We start from the raw sequence: 13,329 nt of genomic DNA, 5'->3' as shown, positions 1-13,329 counted from the left end.
GTTTTAAAATGTAGTTACAGTAGGTAATTGAATTGGACTGTGGGCATGGATTTCCAAGAGGCATCTGCCTTTCACTCAAATCGTGCTCCCAAACATTTTAGAGTGAGCACTCAACAATTTTGATGAAAAATCAGTCAGAACAGGAAGGTCTGTGGTACTGTTATCACAGCCTGAAAAAGTGAGAAATGCCACTAGGAACTGATGCAAAATCCCTCAAACTTCCCGGACTACTGAAGCACTTTTCTGTATGACTTACTTTCATATTAACAGGACTGTATCACGTGCCATTTGCTGCCACAAATAAAAGAAAAATGAGTTTTTTAACTTGTGACTCACATCATCTGATTCCCTGATGAGCTCTGTATCTTCCACCTGCACCACTGCATCAGCACCACATGGAATTGGAGCACCAGTTGTAACTCGCATTACCTGACCAGGCATCACAGTCTGAGTTGGCTGAAAAATAAAAAATCAGAAATTAATCTCTTTTTGGAAAAAAAAAATTTCAAGCCACTGGAACTTTATGCAAGTAAACTATCTGAAAGATCAGAATTCTTATTTGCTGCATGACTCTTGATATATTGTGGGCAATATCAACAGGTACAATAAACTCCAATTCATACCTGGCTTTATTTATATGGCCACATATTAGGTGGCTTCAGGTTTTTCTCCTTATAATTCTATCACATTAACAACTTTCAGAAGAAGGAATATACTAATACTCAGAAAAATATTTGCCACAGAAAAATAACTGGCTTAAAAATTTAACTGTTAGATGGAAACTTCCATGAACAAAAATCTAGCAGGTCTCAGTACATAAATATTTTTGCAGAGCACTCTGGCTGCCAGGGCTGAAATTGCTTTGGCTGGATTTTTGTTCTGTTTTACCAGCACACTATTTATGAAAAGCCAATATATAATAGTAATGTAACCAACTGCTTAATTTTTAGGCACATTTCTTAACACTGAGACAGCTCAATACTAGTTCACAGACAATATCTATCAAGGGTCAATTTAGAATTGCCTAAAATTGATAATATTCTACAATTCTATAAAGTCACAGAGCATTCAAAAGTTTCAGCAGAAGCAGTACAAAGAACAGAAAAATATCAGAACAACATGATAAAACAAATTATATGGTTTTAATAACACTTCTCACCAGGCAGACTATTTTAATAAACATTTGTCAAAATCAAGGTAAAACTGTAATTTGGCCATAACTACTTAAGAAATAAATAACGAAAAAGAAAATTCCTAAAAAATGAAACTAAAAGAAGCTGATATGATGACTGAGATTTCATTGCTGGCTCCTCCCAGCACGGCAGGAAGCCTGGCCTATCTAGGTTTCAGTGTTATAAGTGAACATGTGCTACACAGAGATCTTTGCAGCTGTGAGCAGAGTAAATATTCTGTCCGTGCCACACGTACAACTCATGTGCACATTGACTCTAAACTCCATATGCAGCGCTGGAATTCATCCAGGACTTCTCAAGGTGTAATTAGCAGGCATTTGGCAGCAGCCCCCGGGCTGCAGGCAGTACCTCCCAGGAGTGTTACCTGCTCCTGCCCAGCAGGAATTTACTCCATGACTTCTGCCAGGGGCTCACAGACACAACCAAACTCTAGACCAATGGTCAGCACTTCAGCTGCATAAAGCTCTTTGCCTTGCCCATTCTTCTACCCCACTTCAGCACTGTAATACCTCTGAAAGTTGAGTTTTACTTTTAAATGTGTGTATTTCACACATTTGGGACAAAAGCCATAGGAAAAGGGTGGGATGGTTTTTATCTGGCTTACCATAGCATCACAGCGACCTTTGTATTCCAAGAAATAACTGAGCCTAGAACTGACTGAATCTTAACCCTTCTTGGCAGGTAATGGAAATCTAATATCCTTGGAGAAGAAAAAAAATAAAACCCCACTTGCCATATGTCACAGTTAATGTATTTTTAGGGGAAGATTCGTGCTATCATGCAAGTATCTAAACCAGATGACATTAAAAAAAACTTTTAAGAAAATGGCATTTATTCCTCACCCCAGACTATGCAAGGAATTGTGGATGGATAGCTGAAACACTGCCATTTGTACTAAAGCTGCTTAAAACGGAAAATAATGCTATCTAGTGTGTAATTTTGATTTTTATGAAAAGAAATGTTACGAAAGGCAAAGCTTACCCCTTGGATTATGTATTTTGCATCCCATTGTATCTTTTTCAAAGACAATTATTGTTCAAAACAATATTACCTATTTTTAATGTATCTTTTAATCTAAACATACATTACATATAGGTAATATTGTTTTGAACTTACTAAGTATTGCCGGCTTAAATTTCAGAGGAATATATTGCATAAAAGAATTCTGCCTATTAAAATGTATCACAAAGAATACAAAATGTCTACTACTGCCACAAATCACAGCCTATGGTGATAAAATGTGCTGTAACTAACCAAATTTTTGGAGTTTATTGTTAGATGAGTTAATTTTTGAGATGCAATGATGCAATACATTTAAACAAATTCATGATACAATTGCTTTTAGAACTGGTCATGTTGCTCATAAATTTAATTTCATTTCTGTCTGCTGAGAATTTGATCAGATTAACTTTATGAACAAAAGTCAACCATTAGATTTATTTGTGAATCTCCAGGGCTGTGTTCCTCTATGATAGATTTTTTGGAGATAAAGAAATGATTGCTTCTCAGAAAACATATTAATGTGCAAAAATTTCACAGAAGCACTTCTAAAGGCCTTTGGGATCTCACTTTTACCTGCAATGGGGCAATGCTGGTTTCTGTTCTTTGCCTTCATTACTGATAACCTACTCAATTTTAGTCACTGAATAAAACCCAGAAATAATTTACTAAGCACAACCCCTATCTCAGCCAATTTCTCCTGCACATGATTACACCTCTCCTGTGTCATTTAGAATGATCCATGCTCCTTTCTGTAAAAAGGCACAAGTTAATGGAATAGTGGAAAATGCCTGCTTTTCATTCTAACATTGTAGCTGGTTAGTTTTAGTGCCTCTCACAAACGCCTTTAGGAAGTCTTGCAGGAAATGCTATGGTCTATATGAGTCTGCAGAAGGAAAACCATTTTTCCTACACTGAGTGTTCTACACACAGGCCATTGTGGATGGCTCGTGACCAGTAATCTCAAGTGTGCCCTAACCTTCCCAAAGCAGGGTGATGCCTGAAAGCTTTCCCTGATATACAAAAAAGGGTTAACATAAACATGACCATCTGCAAATGGAAATCAGAAAACGTACAAATTAAAAATTGATACAGAAATGTCCAACTTGGCTATATGGCCTTCCTGCAATTCTCAGTCCCATCTTCTTCCTTGCTACTAGCATTTATGTAACCTTTTTCCCTACAGGAGGAGCCAAATCTAAATCTATTTTGAACTCCCTGCTGTGAATCATTCTGTTAATTGGTCTGTAACATGAAAAGCAGAATGTTGCTGCTGAGAGTGACTGAAGGGTGAAATGAGACTGAGGAGCCTTCCAATGCTATAAATAATTTCTTGGGAAGGAGATGAACCTGAAGATGTGTTTGCTCCAGAAAAAAACTTTGACCAATTATTCTGAGGTCAACAGCCTTGTTTTTCTAACTTGCCACTGGTATTTTCAGAAATAGCCTCTCTCTGCATGCCTGCTTCCCACCCAATTTTTGCTCCTTGCCAGAGAGTCTTCCTATTCCCCGTAATCTGGGAGGACAGACTGTCCCTGTAGAGACATTAGTGAGCTCTTGAACTTTGTTGGAGGGAAGCAGCTTCCATTTGCCCTTTTATCTTTTGTACAAACCTGCTGAACTGATTAGGACACTGAAACACTTCAGACCTCTAATGGGAAGTAGTCCCCATTAGAGACAACTTCAGCAGTACTGCTTTTAAGCAACACTGTGCTGTGATATTTAACTAGCAAAATGATAATATTGATGAGAGGGGAATAGTGATAGGAGTGAAAATTCAGCAAGTTGCTCTGATGGTTCTTGCTATTTTATAGTGATCATAAAAAGGGTTGTAAAAATAGTTGTCTTTGAATCTTTCGGATTCTGGACCAAAGCTTGAAAATGCAGTCAGGAGGGCTAAAAATATAAGGCAGGTGAAAAAAACTGCTGAATTAACTTGCCCTTGTTTTTTTAGAATTGAAAGTAATTTAACATATTTTTGCAATTGATCCATTAATCTAAATTCATATGAATATCACTACTGAGAAGATGTCTATTATACCAAAGTATAGTTCATGATGATGGATGGGACCTAAAGCAAAAATAATTTTTACAGCTCTTCCTGACATGATTAGCCAAATTAAATGTCTATTACACATTTAGAGACAGTTCAAGTACATTTAAAAACAAATTAAATCATCCTGCACTTGATAATACTTCTAAAACCTGATACAACTTTTGAAATATGTTGATTTTACTTGGACTTTTTTGTTTAGCAGTCAAAATGGACATACTATAAAATCCTAATTGAAATTGATTAATTCCTTGTTTTGCCTGTTACTTATCCCTTTTCCCATCATTTCACATACAAAAAATACACAGAATTATAAATCAGGACTTGAAACAGCTGAACTAATTTTGGACTATCTCATGTTTTCCTGAACACAGCTACCAGGTATGATTAAATGGACAGACTTAGACTAGTTGAACATAACTTTTTTTCCATTTCCCCAGTATGAGTAAAGAACTTCAATGAAATATGCTCTTGAATTTGAGAACAAATCACAAAATGTGTCTATTAATGAATATTTATAGAGCACAGCAGGTCACAAACAGGTCATGCCTCAACTTGCTTTTAAAATCAATCCATGTATCAGCTAAGTTGCACAAACATTCTTCTCACAAACCAGCCTCAAACCAGGCTGCTGCCAGGCTTCCTCAAGATTGTTCTGATCGTTACCTACCTGCAAAAGCTTAATAAAAAATTTATACACTTCATTTTGCACTTATCAGTGTGAAAAATAGAAGCATCTTATGAAAACTGTTATTGGGCTGACATCCTTAAAAAAATCTGTCAGCAAGAGGGGGTTAAATCACTCTTTTCTCTGCTTATGAATTGTTGTGCCACTAGAAATCTCATGTCCTCAAACATTGGACCAGGGCAGAACGTTACTGTATGCACTCCTATCAGACATGTCAGCACAATGCTCTGAAGTATTTTGGGATATCCTTGTTAGCTCCTTATGTAACTGTACTACCTCACTTTCTGAAATCATGTCCCAAGGCACAGAGCAGGAGGGTCAGTACAGCTGTGTCCTACTTCACACCACATCCAAGACTATTGAATTTTGGAGCACTAGCAAGGCTCGTAAAAATACAAAACAAAATCTTACAGAAGAAAAATACATTAAAAAAAGAGAAAAGAAATTGTGCTCACCTGCTCACCAGCCTGGGATTCTCCTATGATGAATCGATCTCCTGGGCCATCAGCAGCTGTTAAGAGGGACAACATAAATGGTAAACACTGAACCAAAACAAAAGGTGGCATTATAAATAAAGAACAGAAGAGCAAACATGACATAATGTTCAGTTCTTCAGTGACTTCAGTTCTTCATGACTAAGGTTATAGAAGTTCTGTAAGGATTTTACATTTTAGGTCCATTTGAGGCTTTTATTGTTTTGAAAAACACTGGTTCTAGAAAACAGAGTATTTTTAACTGAAAATTTCTGGGCAGTATGAGGTCATGTAAAGGAAGACTAGGAGGAATTACATTAAAAACAAAGATTTAAGGGTGTTCATGACAGTATTGCAATAGTGACAATTAGTAGTCTGAGATCACTGATTTAACAAGTATTCAGGACTTCCAATTTATCAAATCTGCATTTTTACGGGGACAAGGAAGGCACAATTACTAATGACATTTAAACTCCTGCCTGCCTCAAAGGTCTTTCAGCAAGTTGCATTAGTGGGATGATAGGCTTTACCATGGTGTAAAGCATGTGTGAAGCACAAGCAGCTCTGCCTTTCCAAGCACAGCAGAGTGCTCAAGCAAACTAAGCTGGAAAGATAGCATTTAAATCTGCATTATTACTAATTTTAAATCTGTAGCTATAAAAAGTTGATTTCCTGGAGATGAAGTCTAACCAGTGATAACCTTTATCTTAAAAACTTTGGTTTAACTTCAGGTGCTCTGAATGTACACCTAGGTAACCTTGTATCAAGAAGAACTACTTTAAGGAAGGATGTCCATTCAGTCTATGATTTATCACCTTTGTACTCCTGCACTGGCTGCAGCTTTGCAGATCATTATCTATGGTACTTACCCATGTTTGAAGACTAATAATTAACTTAGCTTAAAAGCTTATCAAACAGACTAATCTAAGAGCTTTAGAGCGAACTCAAAAAGGACTCTTCAACTAGATAGCCTTGAATAATGCATGTAATACTACTGAAAACAGTTGTAAGGCCTGCACTGAAAAAAAATGCGCTTGTATGATCCAGCAAAAGAAGAGAAAGAAATCCCTAATAGCTAAATTATTTTAAACCTGATAAAATGCTACTGAACTAGATTTTATTCCCCCACCAATAATAATACAGAGATAAAGTTTATAGATGATACACAACTGATATAAAATGAGAAAAGGACAAGGATTTGGGCAGACATGTTATGTCACTGAGAGCTAATGCTTATATTTTTGTAAGAAGCATCCATTAATGTAGTCAGTGTCATCTCTGCCTAAAAGCTTTTTTTTTTTTTTTCCCCATATCCAAAGATAACAGGTTCACAAGAATAATAAGAATAGAACAAAACAGCATAGAATAGAATAGAACTGCCTGATCAATTCAGGGCTAACCAAAATGTAAAGCAAATTATTAAGGGCACTGTCCAAATGCCTTTGACACAGAGATAGGCTTGGGGCATCAACCCACTCTCTAGGAAGTCTGTTCCAGTGTCTGCCCACCCTCTTGGTAAAGCAATATTTCCTGATGTCAAAGCTAAACCTTCCCTAGCACAGCTTTCAACCATTCCCACACATAATGTCACTGGACACCCTGTGTCCATCCCCTCCACAGGGAGCTGTAGGGAGTCATGAGGTCACCTCTCAACACACTTTTCCTCAAACAAGACAAACCCACAGTCCTCAGCTGCTCCTCATCGGACATTCCTTCCAGCACTTTCGCCAGCTTTAGTGCCATTCTCTGGATGCATTCAAATATCTCAGTGTTACTCTGCTTGAATTCACCACCAAATTAGGTTTTGTGTGTTGGTTCTGTCAGAAGTTGCTGGAAATGACATTCATGATCACTCTGCTCACTCTGTGTGTTTACTGAGATTGTACTCGTGCTTTGCCTTACCCTGCAGCAATCAGGTTGCAAGACAGCTTTGCCTTGATCCCAAGGCCCTTGTCACTCAGCATTCTACTCAGAGCTCACTCTCTTAGCTTTTCTCAGTGTTACATTACCTGTTGTATTTCTCTGGCTTCATATGCACTCCCTAGACCACATTACTAGTCATTTTGGTCTGCCTGTTTCTCTCACACATTCATCTTGTGGACCTGAAATTTTATTTTTATGTATGGGGAAGCTACTGGATTTCACCCGTTGCCTGGGTCTGCAGGCAGTCTATTTCATGGGCAGTTGCTTTCCATGGTTTCAACTGCCGGTAACAAAAAAGATATTTTAATGTCACTAGAAGAAAGTTGGCTACTGTGTACAAATTTCAACATGGTGTCATGATTGCTACCACAATTAAGTCACTACTAGTAAAATGTTTGATTCTGTATATTTTAAATTTCCTTCATAGACATATGAGGTGAGCATCGTTATTCTTACTTTATGAAGGCAAAAACTGACACACAGAGAAGCAACTGGCTCAAAGTGATGCGGCACTTAGTGGCAAAGCAGAGTGTGAATTCAGGTCTCCTGGGAAATTATATTTGCTGCTTGAAATGAATACAGTCATAAAGCTAATTTTATTTATATATGGCAGCTGCAGTATTTTTAAAGTAAGAACCTCTGCTTTTGAGGTGTCTCCATAAGAGAACATTATGGTAAGTTCTTCGAAAATTCTCTGATGTAATCAATATCTGTAACAGTTCAACAAAGTAAAATACGTATAAAAAATCCTCATTAAATCTATAACAGAGGAATAGAAGATGAATCCATAATTCAGAACCAGATGTTCTGTTATCGTCCAGAATTTTAAATGTTTCCAAGAAATGCACGAGCAACAGAGGTGTACATCTAGGAGCACACATGGGTGTACATTTTCTCTTGTACACCTGTATCCACTTAAAAGATCTGAACTCAGCTTTGTGACCTTCCTTCAAGACAGTGCATTTTATATAACTGTGACCCCAGCAATGATCTGTATTAAATCTAAACCAAAATAACCCTTGCTGGATCCAAAACAGGTGAATTAACATTAACATACTACATGTCCAGAAAGTGAGTGTTTACCTCTGACAGCGTAACCATCTTTTACTGATGCTGGAAATGGTGGCAGATTATCTTTTGCATATACATCTTGAGCAAGGACTCGCCCCATTCCATCTAGAAAAAAGAGAAAAGACTCAGTGTCATTACAATGGGGGAAAGAGGGAAATGAAGTTCACAGCTGTGCCCTCCAATATATGAAACGTATGTGTATGGGACAGCGAGATCTCTCAGGCTTTGGATTTTTGACCCAACATACAGGAAAAAAGACTACACATTGAAAGTAATGACAAAGGATTTGTTTAAGTCTGTGCTCCTAGTTATGGTGAAATTGCTGACAGTAGATTTGAATGCCAAGTATCCAAACCCAAAGGTGATAGTTCCGATTAAGGACCAGACAGAAAAAAAAAAAATATTTGTTTCTTCAGGACTAGTTTTCCCCCTAAGATCTCTTGAATATATGCACTTTCTTTATTTTCCTTTATTTGAATTTTTATTAAATTAAAAAAAAAAAACTTGTAAAATGACATTTCAAAAGTGAATCCTGTGCACAGAAGGTGAGAGGTGATGAATTGAGAACATTAACAATGAACCAGTTTTCATAAATTGACAAAGAAATTTGGCAATAGATTAGCTTCACCTAATTGCTGAGAGCATTTCTGCTTGATGGAGGATGAGTGCACAGAAGTGTCAGAATTATTTATATAAATTTACAGTGTTATAGTTCTAAATATTTTAATAGCTGTTTCAAACATAATCTTTCTCTTCACTTAGCAACTATGGCTGCTGAGCTGTAATTTGGCTCAGCCTCCCTGTAGAGACTGATATGAATTATTTCACCCTCAGTCAAGTGGCTGGTACTTTTATGGCATCAGCAAGAGCTTTATTTTTTAGTATGACATGCAACAGAGTGGAAAATATGTAACTTGGCCCTTGATATAGTGTGAGAGAGAAAGCAGGTTTACTACATGTGTGATTAGATGTACAGGGAAGGGACACATGGGTCAGAACTACTGAGACTGGCTTGATTCCAGTATGTCTAAGTAAAAGAAGGGAAGCCCTGCTCATAGCAGAGGCCTGCTCCTAGCGTGCATTGTGGCACTGGAAGGAAATATCCTGCTGAAAGGATGATGGAGTGAGAGAATGCATGATTATTTCTGCCAGGAGAATTTGCATGGATATGTGCTTTAGAGGTTATGGTCTTTGAGACATGCCAAAAAAGAGAAGTGCATAAAGTGTGATTCTTATTTTACAGAAGAGCTAGTGCTGCACACTAAATGGGCAGATTTTGTAAAAAAGTTCACCTACTTGATTTGAAAACGTTCACCTCTAGTGAAGTGGTATTACAATGAAGATTGTATTTTACTTATTAACACAAAGTGATTTAGTTAGCAATTAATTATTGTAACTATAACAACATTGTGCTCACATCCTTATGTATCAACTTTCAGCCTGAAGTTACTGTTCATGCTGCATTGCTGAAATAACTATTGCCATGAAAATGCTGCTGAAACCTGTTAAAACAACTAGAAAAGCACTTTTGTAATGGCCATTAATTCACCTGTGCAAACCTGCATATCAGTGCCTGTGATACACAATACAGAATTATTAGAAAGAAGCTTGTACACCTATACTGAGTAAAAGAATGCACACACAGACATTTAAATTATAGCACAGAAAAGGCAGCTATCAAAGGCCTAGTAAAAACACCCTTTGTTCATATATCAGGAAATCTCATACTGAAGTGATACTTCCAATTTTAGCAGGCATGTTGTGCCTTCATTTTGCTTCTTGTCTGAATGCAAAATCACACCAATTAGAATAAAGTTGAACAGTATGTTCATGGCATACTGCCATGCAATATTTGAAAGGAATAAATGGCTAGCCAGCAATGGGAATGAATTTCATTACAAGAAGAAAAATGTAAGAATTATTTGCTGAAGTAGCCTTAGGCATTTAAAATGAAGCAAGTCAGTAACTAGAGGACAATCTTAAGTATCTCTGCAGTCTCTTTTAAGAAAATATTCTAAAAATACAGTTTGAGCCTATTTTGATTAATTGTAAGTCAGAAAGATGTTCTGAATTATTTTAATGCCATCAAACTGCCCCTTATGATGCTCATGGCTTTCTGACACAAAATGGAGAATTACATTTAACTCACTTTTCAAACGTGGGTATTTGCTAAGCTTAGGTGGTGAACTGGTGCAGTTCCATGAAGATTTGATTTGATTTCTCTGGGGCACAGCAGTAAGACATCTTGTACTAGGAAGTGATGGATTTTATAAATCCTGCCCTGGTAGCACTGCAGTGTGATATGAAAAGTCAATGCTACCAAACCAATCAGTTGGGCTCTTGGACTAGACAAGAGTAAATGTGCTGTTCTCTGGCTTAAGCTCATAAAATGTAGATTGCTTCTGTATTATAATTTTATTATCAATTAAACTTCTGTGTCTTAGTTTCAGAATAATAATAATAATAATCATGCTGTCTAAAAATTTAACCGTATATGCCCACAGACCTATACTCAGATAACTGCATTTATTTGGAATAAGCCTAATTGGAGGCTACCAGATATCAATGATGGCAGGTGGGAAATATGCTTCAGATGCCTTGGGTTTATGACACTTCCTTAAAATGCTTTAGGACAGTCCATTTTTTTAAAATATGAAAGAGGTTAAATTATCTATATGGTAACTGAGCAACCCACCAGTGCAAAAGTCATGTTTCAAAAGACAACTTTAATAATTCTCTCCCTTGTGTTAGGAGAGAATAGATAGATCTGTGAGACTACAGCCTACCTTGACTTAATCAAGAATAAAATCAGGTCTGTACTGGGTATTTGTACAGAATAACATTCAGCTGCTTTATTTATGAGAATGAATGCTATGAAATATGTTTAGTTTTAACTAAATCAGTGTTGTAGTGTGTTGTTAAGTTTCTTGTGTTATTCCCCCAATTTATGTATTGTTCTCCCCTATTATGTGTAAAATGGTTTCGTTCCCCCTTCTTTCCCGCCACCGTTAGCCTGCCAGCTAAGTTGCTATAGTAACCGCTATTCATAGTTGCCGATATGTAATTGCTCCTCCCCTGGTTTCCCTTATAAGTGAAAGTCGTTTCCTCCCTGGGTTAAGTCAATCACCCCCTTTCTCCTCCCAGGTTTCGAGAACCTTCTTCTCTCTGGGGGTTATGGTTGGCTGCCGCCACGGAGCCCCTCCTTTGCTTAATATTAGTTGGTTATTTAGGTATGTCAATTATGTTTAGGACCTCAAAATATGTATTATTATTGGCTAGCTGGGTTTCCCTACCTTTTCCCCCCTTTTTCCCTTAAAACCCTGTGTGGCCCCCTGTTCAGGGCCATTTGCTGGGTGTTTCCCCTCCTTGTTGGTGCCTCTGTAATAAAACCGACAGCCTACCTCCAGCAAGTGGTCGCCTCCTAATTCGTCTCACACTCGTGCCGCTCCGAGCTACCTCCCAGCTCAGCCCAAGGCCAAAGACGCCGAGGGGGGCTGGTTTTAGATGTGCAGGGGTGCTGGCCTTCGCCCCTCACTAGCTAGCCGGATTCCGGGGCTCAGTACGCCCTCGCACAAATCAGGTTAAATTAATTAGATAATTAGGACTTCTAGAATTTTGCACATTTCACTTTCCTTGGAGAGAAACTATGCTCCTGAAAGATAGCTCAGAAGCTCAGTTGTAATTCAAGACACAAAATCACAAAGAAAACAAACACAGCACAATAGGGCTTTTCTAAATACAGTTTCAGACCTCCAGAACTAAATTTATACCATTTTCTGAAATTTGATGTATATTAAAATAAAAAGAAAAAAAAAGAACCCGTTACTAATTTGTCTGTGTAACATGATGGTGATCTTTTAAGAACTTCTGAAAATGCATTTCCATCTTGGGATTCGTAGATACAAATTACAAATCTACAATGTAGATTAAGAGAATTGAATTTGCAGTATCACAGACGCACACATGTCCTTTAGGCTGTCTCCTATAGGCTCAATCCTGAAATTTCATAAGATATACTTGGACAACACACAGTACTAAAATAAGTGTATTCTACTTAAAAAATAAATTGCAAGATAAAATCTTGCTCTACAGTGCAAAAATATGAAGGAATTGTTGGTATAATCATGTGAACATTAAATCAAGAATCTGTCTCTGAACCTGCTCATGGTACCCTCAATCTAATGCTTGGGTTTTGGGTGAGAGGGAAGAGGGTCAAAACTTAGAATGACTCAGCAGACTCAGTTCATTACTTTTGAAAGAAAAAGAGTGCCAGGAATAACAATACATACATTCTGGACTCAGAATCTTTTATTTTATTATTCTTCTTTTATTCAAAGAAGAATAATAATCCTACAGTACCTTAACTGTATCTGACATACCAAAATAAATACATGATGTGCTTATCAGGGAGGCAGATGTCAGTCTTTCATCCTTTATTTCAGGAGTTTAGGGTTGCACACGCATTTATTTGGACTAAATGTACCCAACACTGCAGCTCATCATATTGTTCACAAAGGGCTGTCTTGGAAAAGACATTTAACTGACAGCTACCCAAAAGGCCCAATAGTTATGCTCAGGCATTTATGCCTTAGTGCCTTCTAATCTGCATGCCATTATGAAAGCGCAGGATGCATTATGCATATTCCTTGCTGATCCAGTATTGGTGCTGTTCTGAATGCAGGGTATGGAGCATTTTCTCAGAAATCCTGCTGCCAAGGCATAGAGGAGCACTGAACTCTGCTTGGAGTCACTAAATGCACAGGTGTGATATTGCATACAGTCTGCTAAATCACTATGTCAATATGAAGACATCTTGAAGGCTTCTGGTAGCACAAAGTTTTGGCAAAAAACTTCCAAGCCAGAAGACAGAATATTCCATTAGGAAACCATTTGTGCCTCTCTGCTGTCTGTAGCACACCAGTGTCCCAA

At 37.5% G+C, this 13,329-nt stretch overlaps 1 protein-coding gene across 28 annotated transcripts in view; it reads right to left on the bottom strand.

Annotated features, from left to right (window-relative positions):
- GPHN (gephyrin) overlaps window positions 1-13,329 on the bottom strand; it is a 271,807-nt gene that overhangs the window by 34,155 nt on the left and 224,323 nt on the right. For all 28 annotated transcript variants that reach the window (XM_074542808.1, XM_074542813.1, XM_074542812.1 and 25 more), the window contains 3 exons: window positions 8,413-8,505; window positions 5,389-5,444; window positions 337-456 (listed from right to left, as the gene is read on the bottom strand). In XM_074542808.1, coding sequence (XP_074398909.1) covers window positions 337-456; window positions 5,389-5,444; window positions 8,413-8,505 — 269 coding nt within the window. The remainder of the gene's footprint in view (window positions 1-336; window positions 457-5,388; window positions 5,445-8,412; window positions 8,506-13,329) is intronic.

The sequence above is a fragment of the Zonotrichia albicollis genome, chromosome 6 (assembly GCF_047830755.1).
Source record: "Zonotrichia albicollis isolate bZonAlb1 chromosome 6, bZonAlb1.hap1, whole genome shotgun sequence".
In the NCBI taxonomy this organism is placed as follows: domain Eukaryota; kingdom Metazoa; phylum Chordata; class Aves; order Passeriformes; family Passerellidae; genus Zonotrichia; species Zonotrichia albicollis.
The sequence above is the reverse complement of the archived record's forward strand: the minus strand, read 5'-3'. Positions and strand labels throughout refer to the sequence as shown.